The sequence below is a fragment of the Monodelphis domestica genome, chromosome 6, assembly GCF_027887165.1.
Source record: "Monodelphis domestica isolate mMonDom1 chromosome 6, mMonDom1.pri, whole genome shotgun sequence".
In the NCBI taxonomy this organism is placed as follows: domain Eukaryota; kingdom Metazoa; phylum Chordata; class Mammalia; order Didelphimorphia; family Didelphidae; genus Monodelphis; species Monodelphis domestica.
Genome location: NC_077232.1, coordinates 60281228 through 60298844, shown reverse-complemented (window position 1 = coordinate 60298844; position 17617 = coordinate 60281228). Strand labels below are relative to the sequence as shown.

At 38.0% G+C, this 17617-nt stretch overlaps 1 protein-coding gene across 6 annotated transcripts in view; it reads left to right on the top strand.

Annotated features, from left to right (window-relative positions):
* Nucleotides 1–15566: 15566 nt before the first annotated feature.
* The window catches only part of USP47 (ubiquitin specific peptidase 47), a 100913-nt gene continuing 98862 nt past the window's right edge, over nt 15567–17617 (top strand). The window contains exon 1 of one of the 6 annotated variants that reach the window (XM_007497093.3): nt 15567–15913. In XM_007497093.3, coding sequence (XP_007497155.1) covers nt 15875–15913 — 39 coding nt within the window. In that variant the 5' untranslated portion in view covers nt 15567–15874. The remainder of the gene's footprint in view (nt 15914–17617) is intronic. The other 5 variants (XM_056802077.1, XM_007497095.3, XM_056802078.1 and 2 more) reach the window with 5 other exon arrangements.

Sequence of the window (17617 nt, the reverse complement as noted above, 5' to 3'; positions counted from 1 at the left end):
CAGAAACAAGTTCTCTACATGGACAGGTTATATCAGATGAGGAAGATGATGGCATCTGCACAGGCATCAGATCTCTCATTATAGAATGTTAGATGGCATTTCTTTAAAGGTTATAAAATACTGCACATAAATTATTTTGTTTAATTCTCATAATAATCCTAATATAGATACTATAAGAATTTTTCATATTCTCATTCTACAGATGAGGAAAATAAATTTCAGAGGTGGTTAGTGATTTTCCAGTGATCACAAAACCATAACTATGAAATCAGAGAAAAATATGTGATCTTTTTGTTTTTAACTTACAATTTCATACATTTTAGAATTCTGAACATTTTCAGGGTCATTGAATTGATGGACCACTAGAATAAAAAAAAAGCAGTCTGACATGGGAAGTTAAGGAATGAGAGTCCAAAGAGGTGTATGCCTGTCCTAAACCTTACCAGTTGTGTGATCTTGCACAAGTCAATTCTACTTGCTAGGTATTAGCTTCTTGATCTTTAAAATGAGAGGGCTGGACTAGATAGAATCCTTTCTCCTCTCTGGATCTTAGATTTTTTCATCTCTAAAAGATCATAAAAGAAAAAATAGACCATATTAATTATAAAAATATTTTTTTCACTTGACTCAAAACAATTTAGCCAAGATAAGAAGGAAAAAAAAATGTGAACTGGGGAAGATCTTTATATCTAACCTCTACTTATGTGATCTAGTCAAAGAGGTCTTTGCGCTTCAGGTTCCTCATTTGTAGAAGTAAGAGAAGTAGGAAGATCTCTGAGGTCCCTTCTAGCTCTAAATCTCTTTATAATAGCTGGAAAAAGTCTGATAACAAGATATATAGAGAATTAACAAAGATACATAAAATCATTATAATATACAAGTGGTAAAAGGATCCATCAGACAAATTTCAAAAGAAGAAATATATACTACGAATAACCATATGAAAGTGTTCTAAATCTCATGTACCAATTAAGACAACTGTAATGCTTGACTTCACACTGAGCAATTTGGCAAAGATGACAAAAGATGGTAACAGTCAATGTTATACGATATGTGGAAAGACAGGCATATTAATGTACTCATGGCAGAACTGTGAATTAATCCAATTAATCTGGGAAATGATTTGGAACTTATTTAAGAAAAAACACAACTATTCAGGACCTTTGATTCAGACATCCCATTGATGTGATATATATCCAAAGGAAGTCAAGTAGAAAAAGAAAAGTCCCATTTATACTAAAATAATAGTAGCACTTTCTGTAGTAGCAAAAAAAACAATTGTGATATATGAATATAGTAGAATATTATTATATTATAAATGTAACAAATATGAATAATTTAGAAAAATGGAAAGACTCATGAATGAAGGCAGAATAAACAGTCTAGGAAATAATATACAATAAATACAATACAAATTTTAATTTACATAATTAAAAGAACACTAAAATGAAACCAAATACTGGATAATTTTAATGACCAATTTTGATTATGAAGAAGAGATGAACAAATGCAATAACTTTCTTTGGAAAGGTGGAAATTATGGGTACAAAAAGTTGTATACATTGTCATACACCAATGGTTGGTTGGTTGGTTTTCCTTAGCTGTTTTCCTTTGATACTAAAGAAGGTTCACTGTGAGAATGAGGAGAAGAATGGGAAAGACAATATATATAAAAATGTGATGTAAAATCAATGTAACAAAAAATAAAGCAACATGATAAGATTGAACTAGATGACCTCAAAAGTGTCTACTTCACCCTGAGCCTCAGTTTCTCATCTATGAAATGAGACAGTTGATTTCTAATGTCCCTTCTGGTCACAACATGCTAAGATTCTGTGATTCTCTGTGAATTGACCTTCTCAGATGCCATATAGCAAACAGTAGTAGAACAGGGACTCTGATTTGATTTGATTTAATTTCCTAGGAAGCAAATTAAATCAGTAAATATTTATTGGACATCTGTTTTATATAAGGTACTGTACTTGGAACTATGTTCCATCTGGAATAGGGATTGGGGATGTTCTCTCAGGGCATATATCATTGACAGTGTCACTAATTTATCTCTTAGTGCCTGAGGGGAATAACCTGGAGGACAATGAGGAATAACTCTGAAAAACTTATAGGTGGGACATTGTTCCTTCCTTGGGGAAGGAATGCCCAATTTCATGTTAGGAAGACACCAGAGCTGGGATGAGACACTGGTCATCTTGCTTGAAGAGAAATTCAGTGAAAGTAGGCTCTTCATATTTAGGAAGGTAGAATAAGATGAATATAGTTGCTCATGTAGAGGCACATGGAAGTAGGTACTCTGTCTTCTGGGTGTGGCCACCACATACATCTAGTGGCAATCAAGCTTTAATAGAAACCTGATTTTTTTTTTAAGTCCTAAGATTAGGAACCTCCTACTCTGGCATTTTAGTAGAAAAGCAGAGACTCCACAATCTGGGACACATCATCTGAGAATTCTTCAACCAGGGGGTCATCAGGTACAAACCAGGATCAAACATCCAAGAGGAGGAGAATCAAGAAAAAGACTATAGATTCAGGTCTTTTATGTAGTTTAAAAAATGAGTTGGCAAAAACAAAACAAAACAAAAGTAAGTCATAAATAAAAGTCATAAAAGCCACAAAGGTTTTATACAGCTCTGAGAAATAGTATATTACACTGCAACCATTTATGGGGAAGCATTGAGGCATGAGAAGAATCAAGAACTATCTAATTAAGCTGGGGGTTGGGGGTAGAAGGGTAAGGGCACTGAATTGTTGTAGTTTAGAAAGAAACAATTCCAGGAATATAATATGCAGTAGGGACTACTGGCTAAGATGGTAGATGGGAAACATTGTCAAGGAGCCCAGTTCTTCTAGACACATCCCAGCAAATATCTAAAAAATACCAGATAGGAAAATGATAAAGAAAAATGAATAGAAACCCAAATGATCTCTTTCATCCATTTAGAACTGTATAAAGAGACAAACAGAAGCTGGTTGGGCCTTGGAAAAGGACCATGGCAGGGAAGCCAGCATAAATTTCAGCAAATGTACCTATGAGAATTGGGAGAGGATCATATCTGGGAAGTCAGAACATGTGTCTGAAGCTAGAAGACACAGTGAAGGAGGGCATTGTGAGGAGTTTGGGGGTGAGGGGAAGATTGCAAAATGGTACAATATCCAAAAACTACATAATCATGGTAAAGCCATATACTAGCCCTTTGCCACTCAGAACATTAGCAGAGGATACAGCCAGCTCTCATAAATCACTGCTCACTGCACAGGAAGACTAGTTTGACCTCTGCACTCTAGATAAATGAACACCACAGCAAGAGACAGGCTATGATAATTATAACTTTTATATTGTTTGATATTAGTTATAATGATAGGATCCAGAATGGAGTCACTTAGACTTAGTAGGTCCTTAGAGCATATAGGCAAAGGCAGACAATGTGTACTTTTCCACTGTTTTGACCTAAGTTAACCTTGTATCAGGCAGTTATGTTATTGTTGAATCTTTTCAGTCGTGTCCAACCCTTCATGACCTCATTTGGGGTTTTCTTGGCAAAGCCCTGGAGTGGTTTGCCATTTCTTTCTCCAGATCATCTGACAGATGAGGAAAATTAAGCAAGAGGGTATCACAGCTTCTAGTTGGATAAAAATCCTGATTGGCTGCGGTGGTCTGGGTTAGAAGTTTTCTCTTCTGCCTTAGTTAACTTGGACTCTTTTTCAGTTCCAATTCTGATAAAGAAACCCCACCAGCACAAGTCTCACCCATGTCTAGTATTAATAAACACCTTGAGAACCTTTTTACAACAACTGGATCTGATTAGGAAAACTCTTTTATATGCCTAGCACTGATTACCCATTCTTAACCAAGCCCATTTTTATTGTATATAATTTTGTGACTTGAACCTTAGCTTTGAGCATATTCTTTTCCTACATGTTCTCCGTTTGCCCTCTCACTGGATGAATTTCTTACATCCATGGGAATATACTTCTGTCAGTCAATATTGCCATATAGTGTGTACATTTATGGTTTTTTGGTGTTTTTTTTTTGCTTGTTTACTGTACTATATAATAAAACAGCTCTTGTTTATATGAATTTCCCAAGTACTAATTTCCTATAAATTCTCAAATCCAGGTCTTTGCCTTAATCTGAGATGTAAGGCCATTTTAAGCACAGGGCCAGCTCAGCACTTGGTAACCTACCTACATAGGGAACTTGCAGGAAGCCTAAGACCACCAATATCCTACTGAAGCTTGTCATAGCCACAACTGGAAATGGAATCAAAAACCAGTGAAGAATTTTGCAAAGAGAAGAAGAAAAAGAATGGTTGAGTCCAGAACCTAACTAGGAGACTGAGAGAGAATCTACAGATTGAGGCCAAAGGTAGGAGCCTAGCATTGCCATTCTATCCAGAATGGCAGTGGAGAGCATTCAGAGTACTGAGGGGATTGGATCAAGTAGGGTCTATTTAGCCCACCAAAGAGTGCTGGAAGAGATGACACTGATAATGGCACAAAGTCCTAATCTAAGAACAGAGAATGGAAATGAGTAAACAGAAGAAAACATGAAAGATAATGAAGCAATTTTATGATAAAAGAAGCCAAAGATTTAAAAGAAGCCAGAAGAAGGGAATACATTCCACAATAAGTATAAAAAGAATCTGAGAAACAAAAATAGCTTGGTCACAAGAATTACAAGAAAGTTGGGGAGAAATTTAGCAAGACTTTTTTTTTTAATGAAATTAGAATTTCAAAAGGAAATCTGGATTAGAAAAACAGAAGATTAAAATAGCTTACAAGATGGAAAATCTTTTCTCAGTCATAGACACCTTGAAAAACAGAATAGAGTCTTTGGAACTTAATTATTCCACAAGTCAAGAAAATTTTGGACAAAGTCAAAAGATTAAAAAATAATAGAAAATGTAAAGTACCTATTTCCAAAAGTACCTGACCTGGAAAAGAGTTCAAAGAGAGATAATTTATAAATTATCAAATTCCTAGACTATCACTGACAAACAATAAACCTTGGTTACCATATTTCAGGAAATCATAAAAGAAAGCTACCCAAATTTGTTAATATAATAAGGAAGAATGAAAATAGAAAAAAAGAATTCTTCGACCACGTCTTGAAAATAACCTCAAACTTAAAGTGTGCAGGAATGGCTTTGCCAAAATCTATAAACTTGAAGTTATAATAAAAATACCATAAGAAGTATGACAATATAGATATAACACTCCCTCCTTCTATACTAGTATAGAAATGAATGTGGTTAAAATTTGGTGATGGCATGGATGATTTTAAAGAACTAAGCTAGAGCTGAAAGAAGAGGAATATGAGAATGATAACTCTAGGGTGAATATGGCCAGGGAGGAAATTTCATTAATTGAAGGTATTAATATTATTTTATTATTAATATAAGTTGGCCAGTATATTTGTTTGTTTGTTTGAGAGTAGATGTCCCTATCTCACCCAGCCTAAATTTGTAATGATTACTCACAGGCCAGATACTAACCTGGACTTGGTCTAGCCTAGTGAAGCACAGAACTCTGAAATAGAGTGATCTGCCATCCTCAGTTTACAGACATAACCTCAGCTGAATTTATATCTGGGAAGGTAGATACAAACCTTGATTGTCCAGTAGGCCCCTGGAGGAATTTCCTCACAGGGGAGGTAGAATACAAAATGAAAGAAACAAAGTTTACGTTCCAGAAAAGTAACCTAGTTGATCCTGACCCAGGCTTTGGGATATAACATAACACTAACAAGAGGCTTACATTTTTACTACTGCTGTCCTTCGAACTCAAAAAGGACCAAAATGACATCACTAGGGACAAGCTCTGTTGACTTTCACATAAAGTAGATTTAAGTAAGGCAGAATTGCACAAAGTTGTTAGCCTTACCCTCACAGAAATATCAATGTCCAGTGGCAAGATGAAAATAAAGACCCCTGGTGATGGCTCATGATGCAGGGGATGACCTTGGCTTCTTAGATGTCTAACCAAACTCGAAGTGCTCCACAGGGCCTGCTTTTAGCCAACTTCAAGGCTGCTGGAACAAATTATTCTCATCTGCCCATTCCACCAGGGTAAATCTTCATATCCTTAGAGTAGCCACTCTCCTCACTCACAGATGGGTTTGAGGCCTGTTAGTTACTCTCAATATGGTTTGGTCCATCTGCTGAGATAGTTTACTGGGGTGTGCTTCCACAAATGCAACAGCTTCTTAAGAGTTTATATGTAATATTTTACGGTTTATAAAACTCTTTCCCCACAATGATCTCCTGGTCTAGGTTGTGTCTGTCTTCATCTTCATTTTATAGATAAGGAAGCTGCAGCTATGAAATCTTGAATGACTTGCCTATAGTCACATGGATAGTCAGTCAGAGGCGGAATTTTATATCAAGGCCCTTTGGTTCCAACCCCAGGATTGGAAGCTTGCTGCATTTAAAAGCAACACAATCTCTTTAGGAAACTTAAGTATTCTGAAGTTCATGCTTAGGCCACAGGTACTGTCATCATGCTAACTGATGGAAGCAGAGCATTTCCCAGCATACAAGGACTGTTTGGTATAATTAATGATCCCAACAAGAAGCTTTGGGCCTTTAACCTGGACAGATCATTAACCATCAGGAAATGTTCAACCTCTGGGGCCCCTAATTGTTATTACAAACCAATAAATAGATGAACAACATGAAGAAAAATAAATGACCCTTTTATATGCTGAGCACCAAAAAGACCCAAGTCTCTCATGTCCGGGGCTAGAGATCTGTTTATAGTATAAATCTTCTCTCAGTTTTTATAAACCAATAGCAGTGACCAACAGGAGCACAATAGTTCAATCTTAATGTTCCATTAAATTTTAACCACAGCAGTCATGGCTGAGGAGGCATTTTCATTACAACCCACTATTTTCAAGACTTTATCATTGCCCTCAACCCAGGATTCATTTCTAGGGATGTAAATTTTTCAAACTGGCTTATTACTTGGAGGATATATATTTTTTTTAACTTAATCTGTTCTTGAGGTTATTTGAATGTGAAGGAAAAAAATACAGAGGGCTGAGTATTATGTGGAAAATCTTTAGTCACATGAGGTAGGAAAGAGAGGTAGCATTTTCAATAGCCAAAATACAAACTTTCTTTATTACTACTTATAATTTAGCCTGATGAAAGTATATAGAAATGCAATCTTCTTACATTAAAAAAAATCTAGTTTGGTGTATAAAAGAAAACATAGGACATCTTCACTTTTAAAAGCTCATGAAAGCTAGAATTCTAATCTGAAATTAATTTGTAACATTAATTCATCTAATTTACTTTATAACAACTAAATTCATGATATCTATGAGTTAATCTATGTCATAAACATTTTGAAATGGGAAGACACTTATGAGAAGGCCTCCAATCTAACCCTGCATCTTTGACTATCTCTATATAAAGTAATCCTTGTCAATTATAAGATAAATCTGAAACTTCCTTAATTTCATGTGGTAAATGTAATCTGTGCTAGGTGGCACAGTAGATATAGTGCCAGGCCAGCAGTCAGGAAGACTCATCTTGTTGAGTTCAACTTGGCCTCATATAATTAATAGCTTGTGATCCTAGGCAAGTCACTTAATCCTGTTTGCCTCAGTTTCTTAATCTGTAAAATAAACTGGAGAAGGAAATGGCAAGCCACTCCAATATCTTTGCTAAGAAAATACCCAGTGGGGCCAAGGAGAGTCAGACAAAACTAAAATGTCTGAAAAAACCAACAAGATCCAATCTTCCTTAGGTTTCCTTAGCCAAGAAAACCCTAAATAGGGTCAGGAAGAATTTGGACGGAAGTGAACAACAACAGATAACCTTATTTTGTTTCCTCTTCTTTAACAAAATACATTGTGTTCATGGAAATTCTATTTGAGAATCGAGGTATTACTAAGATTGACTAAAATAAGTAGTGTTGCCATTTAAAATATACAATGCTAGGGGGCAACTGGGTAGATGAGTAGGTTGAGAGCCAGGCCTACTAGAGATAGGAGGTCCTGGGTTCAAATTTGACCTCAGACACTTTCTGGCTGTGTGACCTTGGGCAAGTCACTTAACCCCCATTGCCTCACCCTTACCACTCTTCTGCCTTGGAACCAATACACAGTATTGACTCGGAGATGGAAGGTAAGGGTTTTTTAAAAATAAAACAAAATATACAGTGCTAATAAGTTAAATTGAGCAGATAATATAATGCTAACAAAAGTTCTATAGTTTTTTTATCTTAAAATCTTCATTATTTGCTAATATATAGAGGTTAGTCTAATCCCATGAGGGAACATCTGATGATCTAGACGAAGGCTATGTCATGAGGCCCTATTCTATTTTCTATTAAATATTTCTATTAGAATTCTTTAAGATCAATACATTTTTATCAATAACTTAGACGAAAACATAGACAGTAGTCTTTATCACATCTGTTGGTGTCATAAAGCCAAAAGGGACAGCTGGCTATATCATAATGATCCACAAATATATGGACAAGTTGGAACTATAGTATTAGTAAAATTAAGAAAGCAAAGCAGTTGGACTGTGAGATCAGGGAGGCAGCAACTATTGCTCTCTAAGGAAGATCATTAGAGAGATGACAAGTAACATTTAGAAAAGGAAATGGTGATAACAATTAAGTCAGAATATCTTTATCAAGAACAACTCATGACAGACTGATCTATGTTCCTTTTTTGACAAGATCATGGATCACAAATATACTGTAGATAAAGCCTGAATAGATTTTGCTAAGCATTTGATAAAAGTTCTTATGCTATTCTTGTGTAAATGATGGAGAGATATAGGCTATACAATAGTACAATCAGGATTCAGAACAGGTTGAATGGACAGAACCAAAGAGTTGTTATTAATGATTCCATGTCAACTGGGCTCCAGGGCAGTGCCCCAGGAATATGTGTTTGGCTCTGTGGTTTAACATAGTCATCAATGGCATAAATCAATAAAAATATAAACTGCAGGTTATCAGATTTGCAGATGGCAAAGCTGGGAGGGGAAGCTAACATAATGGATGATAGAGTAAGGATTCAAAGACAATTTGAAAGGTTTGAACACTGACCCAAATCCAATAAAATTAAATATAGAGATAAATATAAAATCATACACTGGGATTTTAAAAAATTGATTTCACAAATACAAGATGGGGAGGTGTGGCTGAACACCATGGGGGAAAAATAGGGATTTAGTGGACTGAAGTCAAGCCAAGTTGACAAACATTTATTAAACACCTACTGAAAGACAAGGTAAAGAAAGGCAAAAAGCAGACCAAACAAAATGTATACAGTAAAAAATAGAGATAATTAACAGAGGAAAGGCACTGGAATAAAAAGGAATCAGGAAAGGCTTCTTGTAAAAGTGCTATTTTATCTGGGACTTGAAGGAAGCTAGGGAAGCCAAGAGGCAGAGATAAAAAGGGAATTAATTCCAGGCATAAGGAACATCAATGAAAATGTAGTTGAAAGATGAAGTGTGGTATGTTCTAGGACCAGAGAGGAGGCCAGTGTCAGTGACTCATATTGGAACTTCTCCATACCTTGGTGGATAGTTTCAATGGATTATGTGTCCAAAAACTTCATGTATTTTTTAGCACCATGGTGAGCAGGGGCAACTGTGAACGTCTCTACATTTAGGCTTGGAATTTAGAGGACAGATAAAGTATTTCCAGGCCATTAATCAAAATCTTTTGAACTTGCTATAATGTGCCATATATTGCTGGCTAGAGCACAGGGTGGGCTCCAAACCACAAGAATGTGGCAGAAGGAATTTTAATACTGTTGTCTTTTTCCTTCACATTAGGATACAGCATTTTTGTTTCCTTATAACAAGTATCTTTAAAATATATTTAAATATACATATATTTAAATTTTAGTGAGACTGTCTGAGAATATACATTACCTTATGTTGCCTGATATCCCAGTCCTCAAACACTTTTTCTCTGCCACAAAATGGCAGAGATGGCCCCAGGATTCAGATATATTCTATTCTTCTCTTCTCTTGCTCTATACTAGTATGTATTATATAAGAAGTAGTAGGATCTTAGGATTTATAGTCAGAAAGAGTTTTAAAGATCTTCCAGTCTAATTTCTCCATTTTTCAGGTCTGGAGTTGTTAAGAGACTTGCACAAGATCACATAGCTAATGTGTCAGAATTTGTACCTATAACTCTGACTTCAAATATAGTATTTTTTCTACTCTGTCACTTTTTCATAAGCCCTAACCCTCATTATGCCCTTCATCATAGTATAGTATATAGGAAATGAGCCTTAGGGCAAACTCCAAAGTACAAGGACCCCTCTGACATTCACATTCACCAGAACTTATTTCTACCTCATATCACAATATGCACTTTCCCAACTATTGCCTTTCCCTCCATTTTCTATGCACTCAGAAGAGTTTCTCATCTCCCAGTTTCTCATATCATCATAAAAACCAGCTCCCTGCTCACTTCCAAGTGCCCCTAAATACCACCCCATTGCCACAATTATTTTTCCCTTTCCAGTCAGTGTTGGGGGTATGGGTGAGGTGGGTCTAACTCCCCCTCTTGGCCCTAGAGCACCCCCTATATTTTGACAAGACATAACAACAATAACAATGATAGTAACAATCATAATCATGTTTAAAACAAAAATTTATTATTAAGGGCCTACTAAGTGCAAAACACTAAGCTGAGCACTTTTCAAATATTATTTCATTTGCTAGCACTTTTGTAAAACTTCAAGGTTTGCAAAGTACTCTATATTATCTCATTTAATCCTTTTTAAAAGGGATAACATGTCTTATAATTGATACTAGATAGAGGTTGAAAGGCAGAAGAGTGGTAAAGGCTAGGCAATTGAGGTGAAGTGACTTGCCCCAGGTGATCCAGCTAGGAAGTGTATGAGGCCTCTTATTTGATTCTTGCAACAGCCCTGGGAGGTGGATACTATTATTATTATTCTATTTTACAGATGAGAAAACAGGCTGAAAGACATTCTTGACTTGTTCTGTGTAACCCACTTAGTTAAGTGCCTAAGGCATGATTCCATCATAGGACTTCTGTAGTGAAGGTCTGTCCTTCTATCCACTTTGTTCTCTAAGAATGAAGCTCTAGAATCTCTCTACCCAAACAATGTACAAAAGGTGTATTAGTATATCCATCATTAATACCATTGCTTAAGTGTGTGTGTGTGTGTGTGTGTTTTAAATAAACCCTTACTTTCTCTTCTGTTGACACCTCTAAGACAGAAGGGCAAAGGCTAGGCAAATGAGATTAAGTGACTTGCCCAAGGTTGCACAGTTAGAAATGTCTGAGGCTAGAAGTGAACTTATCTCCAGGCCTGGCATTCTATCCACTGAGTCACCTAACAGGCTTTGAAGTGCATTCTAAGGATAGTGTTCCCCTTTGCTTGAGGGATTCTACCAATTTAACATTATTTCAAAGTACACTGCAAGAAATATTCAATAGATAAGGCCTGCAATAGTTGGCAAGTTTGAATCTAGTCTAAAAGTATTGACCTTGACACTAGATACTTAATTTGAAATTTCCTTTTTTTTGATTCAAGTTTTATTTTTTATTATGCCCTCAAGGAAAATGGTATAACCAAAATGGTAAACCAATTTAGCAAAGTAATCTAATCCAAGCAAGTTATCTTGTTTCATAGTTACTAGGTAATATAATGCTGCAATATATGTAAAGAAACTGTTTCCTCTACCATCATCACTAAAAACATATTGAATGCCCATATGGTAATAGACACAAAGTCTTCAATACTTCAAGTAGTCATGATTGTCCCTCTATTTATACTGATCATCACCACCCCCCCCCCCAACACACACACACACACACACACACACACACACAGACACACACACACACACACTTCATGCCTTAATACATGATCTTGATTAATTTTTCTAGTAAAAAAAAAAATTCCCAGAAGCTTACCTTGTGGTGAAAAGTCTTACTGGGTTAGCTACTTACTTAGTTAACTTTACTTATGTAGGCTAGTTCTCAAATGACTAATATATAATTCTTTGCTCAGTCTGTGTGCTAAGCCTTTCTAGCTTGATAGGATTGGCCAAGAGTTTGCAATCCATTGGCACAGTCTACAAGAATATAGGATTATTTATCCTTTCTGCTACCATTCAAAAATGTTCAAAAAACAGCAAGTGCTTACTTTATATAAGGTGAACAGCCAAGTGGGAGATCAGCATAGTGTCAAGCACTTAAAAACTTTGGATTGGGAGTCAGAAGGCCTGGGTCTGAATCCTAGTTCTGCCATATGCCAGGGCAGCTAGGTAGCACAGTGAATAGGGAGCCAACTCTGATGTCAGGAAGACTCATCTTTCTGGGTTCAAATCTGACCTCAGACATTGAGCTGTGTGCATTAGGGTAAGTCACTTCAACCTTTTTGCCATAATGAGGAAATCACTAAAATGAACTGGAGAAAGAAATGGCAAATCACTCCAGTATCTTTGCCATTAAATCTCCAATTGAGATTACAAAGATCAAAAGATAACTGAACAAGACATTTGCCATTTACTAGTATAGATCTTAGGCAACTTATTTTCCTTTTCCAGGTTTTGGGTTTTTTCATTTGTAAAATAAGAGATTAGAATGAAATGACTCCTAAAAGCCTTTTCAAGTGGATAGAGCACTGGACCTGAGTTCAAATCTACCCTTGGGCACTTGCCAGATATGCACCTCTGGACAAGTCACCTAACTGCTGCCCACCTCAGTTTCCTCATCTATAAAAGGAGGATAAAAATAGTGCCATCTCTCAGAATTGTGAGGATAAAATGAGACATTCGTAATACATTTTGGATACCCTAAAGAAGTTATAAAAGCTACCTATTATTATCATTTTATTATTATTAAGACACTTGATAATGAAATGTTTAGTGAGAAAAAAAGGGGGGGAATATCAAATGACATAAATCTGTCCTTGGTGAGTTTTTGTTCATTTTTCTTCTTTTTAGGTTCATTTGTTTCTGGAGTTTGTGATTTAAGTCATGGTTAATAACAAAAAAACTACTGAGGTCATACAGCTATTTAGAATCAGAACTGGGACTAAATATTATTTCTCTGTTCCAGTCAACTAGAGACTTTATCAAAGAAATAACATTTCTTTGGTAAACTGATATGGGGCATTGAGACTGGATGAAGACTGATTATTTTCCCAAATTAATATAACAAATGTTCAATAAATGTTTAATGATGATGATAAAGCTGTATAATTACATCTAAGTTAAAGATAATGCTAGCAAGGTAATATTTAAATTTGCTGGAATAATGTTTGTACATAGCATTGACTCTGCAAGTAGAAGTCTTTCACCAGGTAACATCTAACTGCCAGTCTCAAATTTTTCCACATCTGACACTGGAGAGAAGATATTTCTCTTCTAAAGCTGTGCTTCTCATCTCCCACCTTTTACCCATTAAGCAGCTTTTTTCCTTTTTAAAGATAATCTGTTCATCTTTTCTGAAATCCAGTCATTTTCTTTCCAGCCTAACTTCCTCTGAAGCAATAAGATCTTTTCAAGGAAATCTGTTTTTAAAAAGTCTATGATTGGCTTTTATTTTTATGTTAAAAACTGTGCTTAAAATTAATTTACTTTTTAAAAAAGTGCCTAGCACACACTGTTGCAGCTGTTTCACAAATACTTCTTGAAGTGAATTGGTGAAAAGGTGAAACAAGAATGTATTCACTTTTTGAGAGGATGTGGGGAGGTTAGAAACTCCCCAAAGAGAGCAATTAGAATGATTAAAAGACTAAAGCTATGTGAGCATTTCATCCTCCACACAGCTGCCAAAGGGATTTTTCTAAAATGCAGTACTGAATAAATTGCTCTGTTAATCAATAAATGCAAGTGTCTCCATCTCATCTCTGGCATCAAGTTTAAACTCCTTTGTTTGGCACTTAAAGCCCTTCTAAACCTGCCCCCAACCTCCCTTTCTGTTGCCAGAAACAAAGAAATGTTATTTCTTTGAATAAAGTCTCTTATTCCCCTTATGCACTATAGTGTCTAGCCAGACTGATCATTTCACCTATGAAGGTCTATTCCATCCAAGCCTAGAGTGTACTCCCTCCCCACCTTTGTTTCTTAGAATTCCATAGAATTCTTCTTGAGGGCTAGACACTATAGTAGTATTTGTATTGTTTATCTATTTTTATATTCTGGTACATTTCTTGGCCAATAGTCACCTTGTTAATAAATGCTTGTTGATTAACTCAATGATCTTTGATTTAGAGAAAAATCAGAAGTGACTGAATAATAAGTTTGAAGCACATGTAAGTTTATACAAAGTCAACCCTAAAACCACTGTTTAAAAAAAAAGGCTCCAGAGAAACTTTTGACACTGTACAACATAAAAAGAGACTATTTTCTTGCACTGATAATAGATCACAAATGGAACATATTCAGAAGTTTCTCCCTAGCATGTTATTTTTACTCATGTGAACAAGGCTTAGAAATGATGAGGTTTATTAGACATGAGAAGTATTTGGTTGATGGTCCCTTTGAAAAAGTTCACCAAAGGGAGGCTGTGGACATTTCTAAGCCATTCAGAAATCACTAAGAATGCTTTAGCTGTACAATTGCCTAAATTAATTCAATCTTTCAACACATTAAAAATCTACTACATACAAAATATTGTGCTGACCTTGGGGCACATCCTTGTTCAGTAGAGTGTGATCCCATTTGGGGTTTTCTTGGCAAAGATACTGGAGTGGTTTGCCCTTTCATTTTCCTGCTCATTTTACAGAAGAAACTGAGGTGAACAGAGTTTAGTGACTTGCTCACAGTAGCACAGCTAAGTCTCAGGTAAGATTCACACCTGGGAAAATGAGTCTTCTTTGCTTCCGGTACAGTTTTCTACCCACTGCACCACCTAGCTGCCATTAGGTTTGTACCTAATTGTGTCCATGTTGTGAGCTTCTGAAAGGCAGCAGCGGTACCCTTTCTCTGAAACCCCAGTGTTTAGCACGGTGCTAGGCACACTGTCAACGCTTAATAAATGCTTGCACCTTCTGCAGAAAATCTTTCAGGTTTCCTCTTAATTCTAACGCCTCCCCTCGGTCACCTCCAATCTTCTAACATTTTCCAATTTTTTGCTTGTTTGTATCTAATGGTGTGCATGTTGTGAACTACTCCTAGGCATGCGGCTGTTCTTAGCCTTTCCCTGAATCCTCAGCACTTGGCGCAGTGCCTGGCACATAGTGGGCGCTTAATAAGAACTAAATTACAGACTGCTAGATGACTTGATTGGACTGGACCTGATGGGGGGCCCAACCAGAACCAGACAGGACTGGGGCCCCGGGCCGACGGGAGAAATGCCCAGACTCGACCCGCAGATTTAGAGAGAAGCCGCCGGCCCGGGAAGGAGGAAGAAGGGGGGCGCGGCCGCAGGGCTCAAGGAAAGGAGAGAGCGGTCCATTCTCGAAACGGCAGGAATCCCTTCCGTTTGGGGCCGAGCCGCAGCCGGGATTCCCTGCCGCAGACAGTTTAGCCTGGTCCAGGTCCCGGCCCCTCCCGGGGCCGGACGCGCTGAAGTCTCGCGAGAACGCCTGCCGCCATTTTTCCATTGATCGCTGTCGTCCGGGGGAGGGGCCGGGCGGCGGCGGCGGCGGCGGCAGCGACGACGACGACGACGACGACAAGGGTGACGACTACGACGAGGGTGACGGTGACGGTGGGGCTTCCTTGGGTCGGTGTCTGCGTGCTGCCGTCCGAGGCTCGGGCCGAGGCCTCCGCGAGTGGCCAGGGTCGGGGCGGCGGGAGAATGCCTGGTTCGGCCGCCCTCTCCTGAGGCCCAGAACCGCCGTCCCTCGCGTCGGATCGCGCCGCCTGAGGGCCGAGTCTGAGCCATGGTCCCGGGCGAGGAGAACCAGCTCGTCCCAAAGGAGGTGAGTGGGAGCGGGAGCCAAGGGGCCTGGCTAGGCCCGCGCTGCGGCCTCCGGCAGCGGGCCCGGCCTAGCCACGGGCCCCGCGTGGGAGACGGCTGCGGCCGGGCCCGGGGGTGGGGGGGGTGGGGTGGGGGATAAGCCTTGCTTCTTGGAGACGCCTGAAAATTAAATAAATGAGCCTAGGGAGGGGACGGGACCCACTCTTCCCGAGCATACTAAAAGGACCCGGGCTGGGGCCGCCGGCCTCGATGCAAGGGTACCCGGCCGGGGCACAAACTCCCCTGTTTCCCTCTGGAGAGCGAATGATAAGAGAAACCTCCAGCTCCCGGGGAGGATGGGAGGGAAGCCGCAGCGCAAGCTGGCCTGAGCCGTCCATCTGGCGCCGTCTTCCTAGCATCCATAGAGCCCCCGAGACAACGTCTGTACAGCGCGCCGCCGACCTGCCAGGGCGACGATAATGCTTGCTCTTGTGTCTGTAGGCACAGGCTGGGGGTTATTTTTAACTGTCCGACCCCCAGACTTCAAGAATAGAGGATTTGGTTTTGGTTTTGTTGACGAGTTTCCTGGCTCTCTTAAGTGGAGTGAACAGTTCAGGTTGTCAACATTTGAAACTAGCTAGTTAAGGAAAAAACATTTTTATTATCCCTGTTTTCAATTTACGAAGTAAAACTTAGAGGCATTTTTATGTGATGTCAATTGATTTAACATAAAAATAAAAGCCAATCATAGACTTTATACATATCTCAATATATCTGTATTTGCGTATATATCTGTAGATTTCTCTGTATATATCTGTAGATTTATAGGGAGCTAGATCTATAATATCCAAATTTTTGTAGATAGAGAATTCTATTGAATAACGAAATAAACATACAACTAAGGTCTTTCTACAAAGCACCATTATACTAAGATAGATAAAAATAGAGAGATGATGGATTGAGAGGGGATAGAGTAGGTAGCTAGGAGGTAAATAGATAACTCTGTTGAATGACTGAATAAAGCATACATTAAGCTCCTACTCTCTGCAAAGCACCCTAACTAAGCATTGGGGATACAAATAGAGAAAGAAGCAAGTCCTTGCTCTCAAGGAGCTTACAATTTTAATGGGGGAAGAAAATACATGGAAGACTTTAGGAGCAAGTTCCTTTTTTTTTTTTTAAAGACAAATGGGCAGAAACAGACTTCCAATTTTTTAGTAATGAAAATTCCTATTGATGACTTAAATGTTGTATTAGCTTTATTGTATAAGGTGGTAGATGCCTGCCTTTTGTGAAGACATTTATTAAGCCTTGTTATATAGTCATATGGCTGTAGGGATACAGAGAAAAATGGACATTCTTTGTCTAGTGATCTTAGAGTTGGATTTTTAGTGATTGGTAAGGTTAATTTTCTTTATAACATTCCCACACCTCCATTTTTTTTTGAGGGGGGATGCTAATCTGAGAAAACATGGATATGCTCTCCAATTATTAAATTTAAGAAGCAAAAGTTCAAACTAAAGTGGATTTAATAATCTGATTTACTTCTACTTTACCCCTACTCTACAAAGTAGAGATTTCCCTGTACCACAGTGCTTCTTTTACCTTTGGAAAGTTTTTAAAGAAGAGGTCCTCTATCAGTGCCATTGATCCCCTTCCCTTTGGGTCTTCTCTGCACAATTTTCCCCCAATTTAAACTCTAATTTTTGTGGTTACCATGTATTAC